Source organism: Necator americanus, chromosome V, assembly GCF_031761385.1.
Source record: "Necator americanus strain Aroian chromosome V, whole genome shotgun sequence".
Classification (NCBI taxonomy): domain Eukaryota; kingdom Metazoa; phylum Nematoda; class Chromadorea; order Rhabditida; family Ancylostomatidae; genus Necator; species Necator americanus.
In genome coordinates, this window is record NC_087375.1 from 6,329,489 (window position 1) to 6,346,108 (window position 16,620).

The 16,620-nt window shown below is 41.3% G+C and overlaps 1 protein-coding gene across 2 annotated transcripts; it reads right to left on the minus strand.

Moving 5' to 3' along the window:
- Window positions 1–1,254: 1,254 nt before the first annotated feature.
- Window positions 1,255–14,942, minus strand: RB195_013079 (uncharacterized protein; the record flags this gene model as incomplete). Of its 2 annotated transcripts, XM_064202737.1 has the most annotated exons (34): window positions 1,255–1,460; window positions 1,531–1,707; window positions 1,780–1,856; window positions 1,946–2,045; window positions 2,131–2,310; window positions 2,378–2,471; window positions 2,806–2,889; window positions 2,968–3,104; window positions 3,166–3,303; window positions 3,356–3,454; window positions 3,720–3,816; window positions 4,867–5,018; window positions 5,086–5,161; window positions 6,504–6,631; window positions 6,785–6,943; window positions 7,014–7,076; window positions 7,163–7,297; window positions 7,376–7,478; window positions 7,528–7,610; window positions 7,667–7,792; window positions 8,610–8,768; window positions 8,824–8,909; window positions 8,964–9,060; window positions 9,120–9,224; window positions 9,539–9,610; window positions 9,675–9,763; window positions 10,044–10,097; window positions 10,267–10,444; window positions 10,857–11,030; window positions 11,334–11,409; window positions 12,697–12,824; window positions 13,151–13,269; window positions 14,614–14,677; window positions 14,744–14,783. In XM_064202737.1, the coding sequence occupies 34 exons, from the start codon at window positions 14,781–14,783 to the stop codon at window positions 1,255–1,257; spliced, it is 3,855 nt and encodes a 1,284-aa protein (XP_064058618.1). The 2 variants fall into 2 exon arrangements, with proteins under 2 accessions (XP_064058618.1, XP_064058617.1); XM_064202736.1 differs by lacking the exons at window positions 9,539–9,610; window positions 10,044–10,097 and having other exon boundaries at window positions 10,857–11,015; window positions 14,744–14,942.
- Between the last annotated feature and the right edge of the window lie 1,678 nt (window positions 14,943–16,620).

Consider the following 16,620-nt stretch of genomic DNA (forward strand, 5'->3'; position numbering starts at 1 on the left):
GGTGATCATTCCAAGCAGAACCTCTAAATTATCACACGAATATATCTCTTGTACATAAATTTGACCAAATAATCGGATACGTTTGATGTTGTGTGGATGACAAGTAACGAGTTGTCTAATGCTTAGGAGATAAATCTATAAGTTGGAAGATTCTTACTACTAACACCACCGTGAGCTTTCGGTAGCTTCCCATACCTCCTCACGTATCTTCGTATCAGTTGCCTACACAACCTCATGCTAAACCACTTGTCCTCGAATCCTTGGTGAATCTTGCGCAACTGTTCGAGCTCCATGCCGTTTTAACCCAACTATATCGATACGATACGTTCCTTTTGATGCGTCACACATGTTCTGATTTTGTAATCATACCCAAAGATGGCTATGCGGAGCGTCAGCCGTAATAAAAACCCTTAAATTTGCCCCTCTCTTTGCCCCGCTTCACATACATTATCAGAAATTTGCTTAGAGGATCTCAATGCAGCTAAAAGTTGAACTGACGAAAACACAAGATCAAGATCATGGACCTGATCGCTACTATTGATTTTCCATAGAGGCACGGCTGCCGAACTACAACCTCTGGAAAAATCTCAGTCCCGCTGGAGAAATGAACACTCAGAAAACAAAACAATGAAGGGGGACATATGGGACCTATTAGTCACTGCGAATTAACGTAATGTGACCCCTGGTTACCTCGTTGCGATCGCTGTACACTGTACTATGAGTACTACACAGAGTAATAAACGAAAATGAGCGAGTCCAAAGAAGACGTGAGAGGTCTGCAAAAGAGGATTTCTCAAGGCGAAATATTCCGAAAGTTTCCGGAAAAATGAAACGTGAAAAACGTGGAACTGAACAAAAGGAAAACAGAGAAGAAAGAGTGGGCGGTGAAGCATAGCGTCATGCGAAAGGTGTGTGCGACACTGGGCAAACCATCACATACAATCGATATTGAGTAGATCGAATTCTGCCCACCTTTGATTCGTTCACGGAGATCATGATTCTCTATTACGCTATTTATGGCATTTTTCCTTAAAGAAAACCAGCATTGAGATACATATTATGATACATATCATTAATATATGATATATGTCACTTTGAGTTTCGTCGTTTTGATTTTACGAAATTGACAGAACGACAACGTATAATTTATTTCCACACCATTTATCTTTTAGATATGGAAATGATAAGAACTTAAACCTTAACAACATTTTATTTATAACATGTAACACATGTACACAAAGTGACAAAACATAATTAATTCCTCTGATCCAGCAGACATAACGGTATCTTTCGAGACCATTTCCCAGCTCCTATACATGTGAGTACATTTTCCGAATTCAACTTGTACTCATGTGATGGACAATAGAAGACAATCTTCTCGCCGACAAGATAATAGTCTTTAGGTGGAGACGTTGATGCACCGTGCACAGGAACACCTGGATGACGGCAAAAGGCGTCACCTAGATTATTAAGGTGTTCAGAGTGTCAGATTTGAAATGAATCAGAAGAGAAACTCAAGAAAAGACATACATTTCGTGATGATTTCTGTCCACTGTCCGTTTGATTGACATACAACAAAATCACCTCCGGTAAGGATATGATTCGGCAAACATCCAAAGAGCAGCACATCACCTCGATGATAGTGAGTTTTTGGTGGCGAAAGAACAACTGCGTTCTTGGGAGGTTCCAGTTTATCGCATTTCACAACTAAACTTCAGCAAAGTAGTGGAACTAGCGATTGAAAGCTTAAATTGTTTATTTAAAAATTTATCTAGTCACCTGTGCAAACAGGAATCTTGTCACTCCAAGTACTATCACTTCGGCAATGAATATGCTCTACTCCTATTAAAGTAAATCTGAAAGTTAAAAAATGTCGACAATTCTGCAAATTCTGCAACAACTATGTGTAGCAACATTGAAACTCTAAAAATAAAAGGAAACCAACCCTTTTGCACACTGAAACTGTGCAATCCCACCGAACTTGTATGAGGACACAGTAACAAGCATTGATCGGCTGTCCACAGCGAGTGGAGGGCATTGTATTGCTGTAGCGCAGATATCAGGATAATTTTTACGTACAGCTCTTCCACTCAGTGACGATTCACGACATAGATTCAGTATCACACTTACCATGACATTTCGGGGGTGAATGACTCCAAGTTCCATCGTCTTCGCATGTTGCCGTGGTAGGACCCTGAGGTTTGTACCCAACGGGACATGAGAACTGAGCCACTGTACCAATAAATAGGTTCCGTCGCGTGAGGTATACTGACAAATGGGAAGAGTTGCGCTGAGGAGGGCAGAATCGGTCTGAAAAAAGGTATCCCTGACATCATAAAATACTGAAATATTAGTATAGAACTATGAAGTGAAGTACCTTCTACCTTCATTCGGATCGTATTTCGTTTACCGCTAGGAAGGATACAGTGCAATAAGCCGCTATCTTCCGGCTGGGCAATCGCCACAGTAAGCTGAATGCGAACGTTCATCACAGTAGTAGTGATTTCGACCTATAGTAGGGTCAAACGAAATGAAGTACGGTGCAGTTGCGTGAGCGGCTGCGCTCGAGGACGCATCGTGGCGGAACTCCTGCTACCACCACCCATCGCTACGGTTCTCGATGGTCCCACCTCGATCCGCTGTCGCCACCGCGACGCTTCGAGCGTAGCCGCTTACACAACTGCACCGTGGTTCATGTCGCTTTGACCCAATTATATGTATCCGATAAGCATAGCTTTCCACAAATATCTGCGGGTTGAAAGAAATGTTGTTGGTGCCATGCTAAAGGATGATTCATAGACCAACCTGATTCGCGTCAACTCCTTCAACACCAAGAGCTTGCATTTTTGTCCAAGCTTGAGGGTATGTCCGATACGTTGATGAAAACTCCTAATAAATGAGTACAACTTTACTCAGAGCGTAAAATTAAAATAATAACTAACTCAGTGAGGGAAGGATAATCCTTACCCACTTAGACTTCGACGCCTTTTTCGGAGTTAAACACGAAAAGATTACAGTAGCGCTGCGGGCCACGATCAACTCACCAATAGGCGAATAAGCGTGTGGGCCATTCATCACGTCAATCAATATAGGAGGTGAATCTTCTAAAATTTCGAACAATAAGGGACCTATTGCCGTATGCATCAGATGAATTACTCATCCTACTATTTTTATTCAACGGGTCAAGTGGAATACAGTACGGTGTGGGATGTGACCACGCCCCATCATGACAAACTAATTCGGCGTTACCCTTGAGACGGTCAGTGCCGATATTAACACAACGAATGTTCAGATGTGAACCTTCTGAAAAAAAGACGTCAATAATCAGGTCCTCCACCTAAAGAGATTAACGTACCGGAGAAAAATTGGTTGAACAGCACAACTTCTTTCTTTTCAACGTGATAAACGAGTGTTCGCGAATTCAACTGCACCTTAAATTCGCAAGGTCGTCCATCTAGAATAAGAAACAGCCTAATTTAATGAATACTTCCCTGTAATCTCATTACGCTGAGTAAAATAAATGAGAGAGGGATCAAACAAAAGCAAACAGTACTGGAAATAGATGCACATAACACAGGAGAAGTTGAAAGACATTGCATATATTGATCTAATTAAGGGATGAGTCACCTGTTGCGTTGGAATTCTGTACTTTTTTGTTTGAAAAAAAGTGACCGAAAGACTAAAATCAACAGAGAAATTGAAAAAGTGTTAAATCTTACGAATGTCACAGCTGATTTTGCTTCTCTTACTCCATTTCCCACGTCGACATTTCAGTTCCATATGATCATCACTACTGCCACCGATTACACATCCCACCTAGGAGTAATTATGGCTAAAAAGGAATGCACACAAAGCAGCGTCTTCTCCTTATCCTATCTTATTTACTTCAAACTTAAACACTTACAAGATCACTGAGAAAATAATGAAAACATAGTCGGAACAAAACGACATAAAGCTCTAGGCACTTGTGTAAGCGACTTCGATCGAAGTGAGGCCATCGCTGGCTTTGCAGACCGATGCAAGTCAGCAATGGTAGCACTTCCATCAAAGCCACTGGCTTCGTCGTTTTGATTCATTTTGATGATTTTGATTTGTTTTGATTTTGATCCCCACAAGGGTAAGATCAAAAAACCTTAAAGACTTTAATATAGAGGAGCAAAAAAAAAACTTTAGCCAGGGCCAGTTGGCGGTTACGGTCGTTATTTCCCGCAGTGATGACATTTACACAATGATTGCGCGGGTGCTGTATATCTTACTAATGCAGTGTTCTTAGTAGCATGCCCCAGGCAGTAATGAAGTAATTCTAGGAAACTATTGATTTAACCGTAGGGAAGGGAACCGTAGGGAATAGGGTTTCTTCTCCAGGGGATATCTATCTATCGGGAGGAAATTCAAGCTCCAGAGGAGAATTGCAAGTGTCTCAGTGACATTGCCAGTAACTAAGCATAGTATAGAAATCAATCATTCTTAGAGTGACTTAACATAGTCGTACAGTAGGGTCAAAACGACATGAAACCCGGTGCAGTTGCGTAAACTGCTGCACTCGAAGCGGCGCGGCGGAGATAGCGGTTGGACTCGTGGTTCGTGGACCATCACGAACTGCACCGATGAATGGTGTGAGCGAGGGTGCTCCCTTGATCCTAACTGCCACGCTCTTCCGCACCGCTTACGCAGCTACACCGTGCTTCATGTCGTTTTGACAGTACTGCGATAAAGCACAATTTCTGCTACCGTATTTGCTGCAAAACTCACCCACCGTCCTATTGTGTGTTATTTCTAAGATCTTGACAAAAGGTCTGTAAATTTCAGCTAATGCTGGCTACAGGTCTTTTTGGCAGTGACTTTTACCTTAAAAATTTTACTCACATGCAGAACTGTGCCATGTGCAAATTTGTGGTGCTCTTGTGGGACGTAATTTTCAATATTCAGAATACGCATCGTTTTGTCCAGATCTGGTAAGGAGCACATGTTGTCCACAGTAGAGCTTTTCCATGTTTGCAATGTGACGTTGCTGGACACTAAGAGAAATTACGCTTTTCATTTCATTTTAATGAGTTCCTCAAATCAAACAGTGGTCGGACTTACAACAAGGAAGTAGGTTACTGATCCATTCTCCGTTGACACATTCAATACCACTTGCCTCTTCGCGATGTTCGACGCACTAAAAGTATGGTAAAAACACTTAAAGGCGTCACCCCACGAATCTGAGGTGGCGCAGATTTCAGGTGGAGTATTCGTATACGGGATGTGAGACTACGGAGAGGGAGGTGATTCCGTCCATTTCTTGCTAATTGCCGTAAAAAACATCCCGGAAGATGCGGCGCCATACAAGACTGGCGCGCTCCAGTCGAACCTCTTGTACGAAATGCTGCGCCAAAACGAGTGAAGTCGTATCTTCCGGGCCGTTTTTTTACGGCAATTAGGAAGAAATGGACGGAATCACCCCCCTCTCCGTAGTCTCCTATCCTGTATACGAATACTCCACCTGAAATCTGCACCATCTCAGATTCGTGGGGTGATGCCTTTAATCTTACAAAAACATTTGCGTGATAAGCACAAAAATGTGTATTCTATCCTCTATTCACATTTAATAGACGAAACATGCATGGCTAGAATTTTAGTAGGAGCTCACTCCTACCTACAAATAAAGTCATGATCATAAAATAAGAGGAAGATCGAGGTGAAAACAAGATATGATAATTATAAGGAAGTTTTATAATATTAACTCTTGAAGCACCTTTTACCTCACGTTTGGTTAACAGTGTTTCAAGCTGCCTAATTTCATTAATAATACTACGTAGCGTACTCTGGTGCTCCTGTGTCCGTGCTCTCGAGCAACTGGTGCTGTCTTTAGTTCGCGAGGAACGATATTTTCAAAGAGAGACACAAAGTTCCACGCAAAAACAAATATGCAGGAAACCTTCTTTATGTTCACCAACCTTTTATGTAAGGTTTATGAAGATAGGGGACGCATCCCAGGTGGATTGATTAACGCCAGAAATTCTATCCTTTATGTAAAGGTTTGCCTTTCATGGGAAATGAGCTTTCTATAGTCCAACTCTTCCTCTAAGTACAAAAAAAAGCTGCTATTGTTGCATATCTCGCCACCGTCCCTATCTCCAACGAATTTTTTAGACAAGAAAATATATTATCTAGCTTGGATAGACTGCAAATATGTAGGTAAACATTCATTGGAAGGATTCGCGCTGTAGCTCCCATTCTAACCAAATGGGAATATATTTAGTAACGTTTGGAAAAAAAGACCATGCGATGAGAAAACATCTATTTTTTTCAAAAAATGTTCCCACTAATAACAAATATAATATGTAATAATAAAATAATGATAATAACGATAAATAATAATAGTTAAAATAATAAATATCCCTAGTCAGATTTGAAAACTTCGGTTACCATTTGTAACTTCAAATACATAACAGGAAAGAAAAGATATCAAGAAAATACAAAAATACAAAAATGAATCAACACTAGATTAGTAAACAAACCTTGTACTGAAAAAATGTGCCATTGGGGTATGCACTTTGGTATCGATCAAGTTCAATTTTCTGTCCATTCTGAACGCTGTAAATGAGAGCTGGTGTCGTGTCTCGTGGGGCAACACAAAATGTTGTGGCTGAAGATAACGACAAAACTTTACCCTGATATTTAGATATATGAAGAAACAGAAAAGGATGGGGATGAAGTAGATAGAACATTCAAGAAAAAATCATTGCTGTGAGCTTAGTAAGTGTAGGAGGAGCGAAAAAGTCAACCACCAGAAACTTACCGTTCCCAATGCAGGTAGGTTTAGGTGTGATTACACCTCGACTGCAGGTGAGCGTCACGTTCTTCGAAGAGCAAACAAGTAAACCTTGTTGACCATCAGCTAATGTGCGTGATTGTGGATAAATTGTGCCCACAGTAAGCGTCGGCAATAAGCATTCATCTAAAGTGAAAACAACATCTGATAGTAAGCATACAGTACACATTTTAGTAGCAACAAGAAAAAAGCGTACGTGGAAAACAGTGACCAAGGGAGCTGGTAACAATTCCACGATGACATTCAAGAACACCATTGCCTTAACGAGTAATGATTGGACACAATAAGAAACTTTCATGAGAGTTAAAAAAAAAGAAGAAACAAATAGAAAAGAACGGGATTCACCTTGTAAATGAAATCCACGCAGACAGACCATCGTTGCCGATGTTCCATCTTCAATAACGTCTCCAGACTGAAGAATTTGTGAAGTTCGTTTTTTGAGAAAAAATACATGCAGTCGAGCGGGTATACGGCATGACTCTAAACAACACACACACTTCAAACACTTGAACAAAGACTTGTTATTAATTTTTAAAGTGATTAGCCGATCATCATTACTTGGAACACATTCGGGTGGTGTCGGGGCCCATGTCCCATTAACACAAACAGAGCGGCCGTCCATAAACTCAGACGGGAACTCGAAGCCCTCTCTACAAATGATCTAAAGCGAACAATTTGTCGACATTGCGCGATAAAATCATTATACCTACCGTTATATCCATATCCTTGTTCACAACAACTATTTTCTCGGAATTACTTTGGATTGGTGGGCAGCTCATGTCCATATCAACGCCTAATTATAGTTTATGTGAAGTTAAATTAGTCTTGTGCCCAAAGGTAATGTGGCACCTTCTATCTCACGTTTTCTTCTATCCCACATGATTCGTCCCTCGATCATTGGATGTGTTTGTGACACGCATTTAGGTCGAACCTTTGGCATCCAGGTGCCATTAACGCAAGAGGCTTTTGGAGGCCCTGAAAGGAAAATTGTGAGCAGACGTAAATCACATCCATACCTTTCGTACAGAGAAAATTTCGATAGATTGGAGAAAATCATGTTTTATTCATCGTTCGTCCGTCATTCTTGATGACTTCATCTTAAAAACCTCCGCAAACTTTTCGCATATAGGTTTTTTCAGTTAGTAATCACAAATATGCCAGCCAATTTTCAATGTGCTAAGATTTTCTAAAGTTATAGTGGGTGCATGGGTTTCTGAACGACTGAGCTGGCAGATGCTGGGAATAAAAAAACGTGTCCGAACAATTTCTAACTGCTATATTGATTGTACTATTCCAATAATAATAGTTCTAGTAGAATACTTAATAAAGTTAAAAAACATTTGAAAAGAGAAAGAAACCAGCAAATTTGAAAAAAAAAAACCCTGAAATCATCTCGGCTAATCGTCAAATTTCACTAATAAGTACTGTAGTTGTATAGAGCGGACATAAACGCTTCAAATAGTGAGCGATTTAGAACGTCCGTTGCCGTCATGTAAGCGTTTTCGTGCCGATGAATAGCTAATCTTTCAAACTAATTTTGACGAGAAAGCGAGAAGTGGAGGGCAGCGTCCAGAATTAATACAGTTAAACAAAGGTTAGATTTGGGAATGGACCGACTCACAATTCTAGACTGGGGGAATACAGCAGTAGATCAGAAGTATTAGCTCTGCAACTTCGTTTTTAACGGCAAGTATTTCTACATCTCGAAATACATCCATATAATCTTTGAATAATTACCAGCTTATCACAACGATCGATTATTCACACAATTCATGCATATAGGTACCCTCACCTATAAGGTAGTTCCCTTTGCTGCACTGGAAAACTATCGATCGACCTTCTTCAACTTTTTGTATATATTTTGCAAATTCGTAGGCTCCCATCTGACCTTCAAGTAGAATCTGCCCACCGACAAGGGTACCGTATGTGCGAGACGGATGATGACACCAAGCTGAAAGATGAAGTATTCGATAAATTAACAAAAAAAAATCATTGAATGAACCCACTTGGTAAACACTTCAATGGTCCCCCCTCTCTTGTCCACCGCCCATAAAGACATTTTATTGTTTGTTGCTCCTTATTAGGATAATACCTTCAAAAAACTATCACTTTCAGAGAAACGCTGTTCTGTTCATGATCTCCCTACCCGCCGTTGCATTCATATTTGGCGATCGCTCCATGTGATGATTTTGAAAACAGCACCCTAGCATGTGCAACACGTGGCGGCCACTCATGGCAATTCACTGCAAATATTTGGAATTTCGTGGCCATTTGAAAAGTGGAGCGAAATGTCTTTGCCTACAAGGTGAACAAATTGGTATATGGCTCCATGTTCCATTATGACATTGCATTAATGTGCGCATGTTTGCTTCGTGTCGGTCGTCACATAATAGTTCAACTGTTGCACCTGTTAATAACAATGATAGGTACAGTAGGATCAAAACGAAGTGAAGCACGGTGCAGTTGCGTAAGCGGATGCGCTCGAAGCGGTGCGGCGGAGCGTAGCGGTTAGAATCTGCCTCTCCAGCGAGACACTTGCCTCACCGAAGTTGGCTATGGGCCCTCTTCGATTCCAATAACTATTTCCGCCGCGCGAATTCGAGCGGTGCTCCTTACGCAAGAACACTGGGCTTCATGTCGTCTTGACCCTATACCACTATACCAGTACATTCACTTTCTACGAAACTGCGTTACGATTAAAAAAAAAGTGCAATTGCGTACCTGATGGTATTAGTTGATTTTGCACCTTCCCTCTGATCCGGCCGTTTTCTATCCGCGGTATTTTACAAGAGCCTATGAAATGGAAAGAACACATTGCATAGCGACTACAGATGTTTTCTGGCACTACTCTTACTACCTAAACATCTCGGCATTGGATGGCTCCATAGTCCTGATTCCATGCATTTTGCCATGGTGGCTCCTTCGTGAGTCATCGTTTCAAGACATCTACAAATTCTAGTAGAAGAAAACAGCATCAGAATGCGCAATTAAGGTGTGATCAGGAGTTTTTTCCTATTGACCCCCTAGATTTGCTCAACACTCACGCAATGGAACAAATTTAATGGATCATAAAAGGGAAGAAACTAAATTCGATACAAAAACAAGTTTAGCTTTATGAAGAAGATATTTTTAATGCATGACAAAGGAAGGGAATTTCATTTTCAAACATCGATATAAGAGAGCTGATCCTATAAAACGGTAAACGATATTGGACCATAACACTCACCTGAACGTTGCAGTTGCTCCATAATACGTATCACCTCCTTCAATGTATCCATTGCTAAGTGGTGGTAGGTTTGGACATCGAATTTGTAAAAAAAGGAGCTAATCGCCAATAACACAAAGATTTCAAACATAAAAATTAGAGTACGTCTGCTTTCATAAGAATTCAAATCACTACCAGTTGTAATGGAAGATCTTTAAAACACAATTTCAAATCAATAAGTTACATATCTTCACATTTCGGTTCAGTTCCTGCCCACATTCCCTCAGCGAGACAAATTCGTTGAACCTGTCCGACAAGTCGATATCCCTCTTTGCAGGAATAAGTCACAGTGGACTGATAAGTGAGCGATGTGCCCAAAACTCTTCCATGCAGCGGATCTGGTGGTCGTGGGCATTCGGTGGCTTAAAATAATTTCTTTGTCTTTCGAGATAAAGAAATCTACAGTGCATGTTCTCTTATAGACACTTATAAGGGTATCGATAAGGTTCTCATTAATATAATCGGGCCAAAACGACATAAAGCACACTGCAGTTGCGTAACCGACTGCGCTCGATGCGGCGGTGTGGCGATAGCGGTTGGAATCGAGGTGGGACCATAGTGAACTGCAGCAGTGAACGGCGGCAGCTGGGGTTCCCACTCCATCCTAACCGCTGTGCTCCACCGCACCGCTTCGAACGCAACCGCTTACGCAAATGCACCGTGCTTCATGTCGTTTTGACTCTACATGTATTGTCAGCAAGGTTTGACTGTATTAAGAAAAAGAACTGGTCGACTATATGACATAATGCTTCAAAATTTCGTTACTCAAATCACCTTGGCAAATAGGAGGCTCATCAGACCATTCTCCATTACTCTCACATTTTCGAGATGAAGGGCCAAGAAGGAGGAAACCCGGCTGGCAGTGGAACACTACCGTATGCGGATATTCAAATACATCGCCATCTCGTATACCATTTTCAAGCTTCCCTGGATCTGGACAGGACCGAGCTTAAAATAGAAGGTACACATGCAGATCATTCCTCAGCAGCGGAATAAAATGAAAGCATTAAACAATCAATGCTTTATCTTTAAATATCACAATGCATGTTATGTGACACTGACGCTATTCCACAACTCTTTTTATTCCACAACTTCCCACATTCTTTTTCGCTCAACTTTTTGATAAAGAAGGTTTTTCATGTGCCGATGAAAAGGTGATCAGTAATGAAATATTATTTTTCTGTCGCAATCCTCTTTCACAAAAAATAACTGTATAATTAATCAAATATAAATTTTGCAGAATTAATTTACCTTTGCACTTAAGATCTGGTCCAAACCATTGCGCGACATTCTTTCGGTTTAGCAAACATTTCGCCAATGCTAGTCCCTGAAAGGCAAATGGTTGGCAAAAACTATCAATTACGGAAATGCCGAGGCTTTATGTGGTGATGGTGAACCTAATATTAACATCTCTGCCTGAGACAGGTGCAAAAGCCGCAAATATTCGGAATCTAGGAATAATGTTAACCGTATTGGCCAGGATGCCGCATTTTTAACACTTTGATAAAGTAGCGAGAAACTTTTCAGCGCACTCCGTTGCAGCAGATGAGCGTAGTTCGTTTACGACCACAGTTTTGTAAACGGTTTGTTCTTTGGCAACAAGTTTTGCAGAATGTAAGAGGGGCAAGATGGATATCAGATAGTGATTATTAAGAAAGTTAGCAACGAAGTACTTACAGATATAGTCGAGTGAAAACGAACTGAAGTTCGGTGCAGCGGCTGTGCTCAGAGCGGCCTGGTTAGTGGTGGCAACGACGGTCCCCTCTGTGTCCCAACCACTAAACTCCTACTGAAGTTAGTCATTGTCCCACAGATTCCACCTGCTAACTCATTCGCTTACGCGACTGAACCGATCTCCAGCCATTTTGGCCGAGCGTCATTTTGGCCCGACTACGCAACCTTTGGTTTTATTAAGAAACTCAACAATGAGAGTCAAACTCGGCTGATATCACATTCCTTGTGGACCCGCAATATTATAAAACGGAGCGACAATTTTCCATGATGGGTTACAGGACCATTACACCAGACAGTGTTTCGCCTTTACGATGCAGCTGGTGTGGAAAGAAGAAAACTCAGATCTTGACGCCTTATAAAGTACTGTGCGGACGGCTTCGGCTACGCGACACCATCAGTCTCACAGTGATCCTGGTGCTTTTAGCTCTAGTCTCATTTTAAAAAAATAATGTATGCGCTTGGTCTACGGTAGGTATTACTGGCTACAGAATACAGTTGTGGTTTTAAATAAAGCATAGAAATGGAAAATAATATAAATGAAAGGAACATATGAGCGGGTTTTACAGTTGAGTCGAGAAAAAAAGAATGGTTTTTCGTGAAAGGATCGCTGGAAGAGTAGTAGCTGAGGCGCATATTATATTTTATTTCTATCTGTTTCACTATTTTATAGTGGATTCAACATCTGACAACTGTACCGGGTAACCTGATTGCGCAGATGCACAATACATTCTATGTTCTCGGCTCGATTGCACTTACGTACATAGAATTTCTCAAAACGGCATCACTTGCTATGCAGGAAACTTACGCAATTCACAAGAAATACAAAAAGAAACGAAAGACAAGAAGGAAGGAAGCTAAGGAATCGCTTAGAATTACACACCTTAGCTGAAAACTTGTGATATCCTGGAACGCACGAGTAGGCTACTTCGGCTTCCAGGTCGTATTCACCAGAAAATGACGAACCATCGTGTACTGCGTACGGGATCTCCGGTGGTGGACCGCATCTTACTAAAAATGCACATTGTTTCATGGGAAATGTTACGTAAATTCCACTTTCCAAGTGCGTTTTCTTCCGTCATGAAGGCTGAAGCAACGTTTATCTCGTGGATCTCCAGGACCAACATTTATCTGACCTAACAACAAACTAACCCAACATTTAACTGTTATTGATGCAAGATTTCGCCAATCAAAACTGAAAACTCTCAAAAACCTCTTACGGTGACGGTTGTTCCATTTCTATTCGTTTTAAACTCTCTAAACATCATTCTTCCATTTATTCATTTCACAAGAATAAAATAATCAATGATAGTTCTAGTAAGGCATAGGGGACCTACTTTGGAGTCGACAGCTTGGTTGCGAACCACTCCATTCGCGATTTCCTTGACATCGTCTCTGAGATGAACCAATCAGCACATATCCTTTGTTGCAAGCATACTCTGCATTTGAACCAAATCTGTAAATTGATGTGATTAATGTTATTTTGGAACGTTTCTATTAAAAAACAGGGTTTCGATTGTAGCGCTTCAGAGTAGCGGTACCCATTGTACCGAGAAACTTGAATACGTGTAGTAAAGTCAAAACGACAACGAAGAACGGTGCAGCTGTGTAAGCGGTTAGCGTAAGCTCGAAGCGGTGCGCTGGAGCGTAGCGGTTAGAATCCAGGTGGGACCATCACGAACTGCAGCAATGAACGGCTGCAGCGGGGGTCCCCACTCCATCCTGTTCCCATTGTTGCAGTTCGTGATGGTCCCACCTCGATTTCAATTTCAACTGCATTTGTGTTTCATGTCGTTTTGACCCGACAATATAAAGTACGCAAAGAATTGATGGTCAGAAGCATAAGTTTGTTCCTGTTATCAATTTAGTAGTTTTCTCATACGCTAACGCACAGTATTTCGTTGTTATTGGTAAGAATTGTTTCATTTTTGATATAGTTGTGTCAAAAAAAAAGTGAACGCTATCCTGGACAAGCGGATTTGATTAATGGTGAAACCAATGTGTCATTAGACAGTTGAGTGCAAAAAGATCGAATACCTTTGCAATGAGTCAGAACCATCTGAACCTCGGCGCAGCTGTGTAAGCGCTTACGCTGGACGCGGTGCGGAAGAGAGTAGCGGTTGGGATCAAAGTGGGACCTTTGCTAGTACCACTCATAACCACAGTCCAAGTAAAGCTAGCGATGGTCCCAAATCGATCCCAATTGTCTCCCCGTGCTCAGCCGCTTACGCATCTCCATCGAAGTTTAAATGGTTTTGACTCTACTGTATTAGTTGTGTATTAATTAATCGCTACAATTGTACTGCTCACGATCAATATCCACTAAATTAAAGCTGTCAATTGTGGCAATATATATATAATATACGACAGTTTTGTTGTTAGAAGTAACGTGGTACATTGACGAGAATCCATGTTTTTGAGAATGGATTAATTCCACAAACCATAAAGTCGTGTGAACACTGTTAATTCCCATGGATCTCCACTACTGTATAGCAATACTCAATAACAAATTACAGGAAAAGGTTTCTTTCTAATAAAAGAGTAGTGAAATAGACAGAACAAATAAATAGAATAAATTTGGACCATTTCATGGAATTTGAAGACCATCAACCAATTATCACAGAAGAAGAGAATCACAGAAGAATCAACTATCATTTAAAAGTATTACTAGTTACTTGAGTCCATGAAATTATAGAATTAATGTCCAAATATTTCTCTTTTTTCCGATAATTTCGTGACAAGAAAAGAAATTGATGAAAGCCCAATTAATGTGACGAAAATCAATAAAACTGTAACATACCTCAATTCACCGGCTGTACGAATGTATCCGTTGGCGATTTCTGACAATGAATGACAAGTTGATGCTAAAAACGTCTTTTGAAATGAATGAAGAACTTCTTTTTTTTTATCGAAGAGGAGAAAAATCTCACCAGGATTCACACAACTCAAACCACATTCTCCATCGCACATACAACGTTTATGTCTCTTACAATCATCATCTGTGTTACACTCTTTACGACAATATTTCGGTCTTGGCCCGATCGGTTCTGGACAGGAAAACGCGGATAATGAATTCACTAGAATAAATATTAGTAGTAGGACAAGCAGAAGAAGACATGGACGGCGCATCGCGAAATTGTTCACCACCTGACACACACACACACTAGTCCGCCATGTCGTTGATGATGAATTGGCTTTCACGATCACGAAAGAAGCTGAGGAATGTTCAGAGACTGAGATTAGTGGGCGGAGAGCCGAGAGGAAGACAGGTGAGGTCACTACATGATGACTAGTTCCGAACGATTGTGTCCATATATCATTTCTTGGAGGGACCGCTATCCTTTTAAAGGCATCACCCCACAAATCTGGTTTGGCGCGGATTTCAGATGGAGAGTTCCTATACTGGGTCGTAGATTATGGAGAGGAGGGTGATTCCGTCCATTTCTTCCTAAATGCAGTAAAAAAAAGGCCAGGAAAATGCGGCGCGTGCACAAGGCTGGAGCGCTCCGATACGACTCTTCGTGGAAAATAGCGCGCCGGAACGCTTGAAGCCGTATCCTCCTGGCCGTTTTTTACGGTAATCAGGAAGGAATAGACGGAATCACCATTCTCTCAATAATCTACGACTCCGTATAGGCATAATCCACCTCAAACCCCCAGATTCGTGGGGTGATACCTTTAAGGATAAAATGGCCACTCCCCCCTTTTTATTTAACTCAAAAATAGATGCTAGTTCCATGGAACCACTGACAGTTTCTCGATCACTTCATTATGGCAGTTGCTGCTAATCAAGAAAAACAACATCTAATCGCATTGGAATTTAAGTCCTCATGCCATTTTCAAATTTCATGGAACATACAGAAAAAAATGTCAACATTTCCCACCATATCCCTCTTATTCCCCGTCAAAATAACCGAAGAATGACGAGAACACAAAGCAAACTTTTTTAAAACTAATTTTTAGCCGTGTTATCCTGTCCTATGCACGTATGAAATATGATTGGGTTAACTATGTAGAAAATGAACAACCAAAAGTACAACAGTGTAATAACTAAAACAGAAGCGATGCTGTATGTGCTTGCCTCCAGAATTCTCTGCAGCGCCTGATTCCCATCCTTAACCTTCTCACACGAGGGAATTGCAGTTGATCGATCTGACTGATTTTGTCCACAATTATCGAACAGAAAGCGTATAAATTGATTTTCCCGGCACACCGATTCCAAGGAATTCCAAGAAAGAAACTCATACATGAGTTGTTTCCCATAACTCCATCTGCAGAGAGTTGATAGAAGCTAGCAATAGTCCCACCTCGATAGTAACTCCTTGTTCTAATTCGTCGCTTTCAGGCTGCGTATCACGAAACCGATATAGCTAGGAAACTTATGGGAATGTATATAAGGGTACATTATGATATGAGCATGGCTCAGCTCAATTTCCCTCAAAGGCAGCATACCACGAATCCGAGGTGGTGCGAGTTTCAAGTGGAGTATCCGTATACGGGGTCGTGAATTATGGAGACGGGGGTAGGGTATTCGCTCATCTCTCCCCTCATCTCTGCAAACAGCCGCCTCCAGAATACTGTTTGGTACGACGCCATATATTGGAACGCTCCACCTCTTGCGCCGCCTCCACCCTGCGATTCGTCGAAAATCAATTTGGACTGCCCCGATAGGCAGTTAGGAACGCCATGCGTGCAAGGGTGGCGCGCTGCAATAGAAGGCATCATAGAAAAGTTTTCAGGGCCTGGCTGCTTGCAGTGATTTAGGGAGAGATGACCGGAACCACCCCGGTCTCCATAATCTACGACC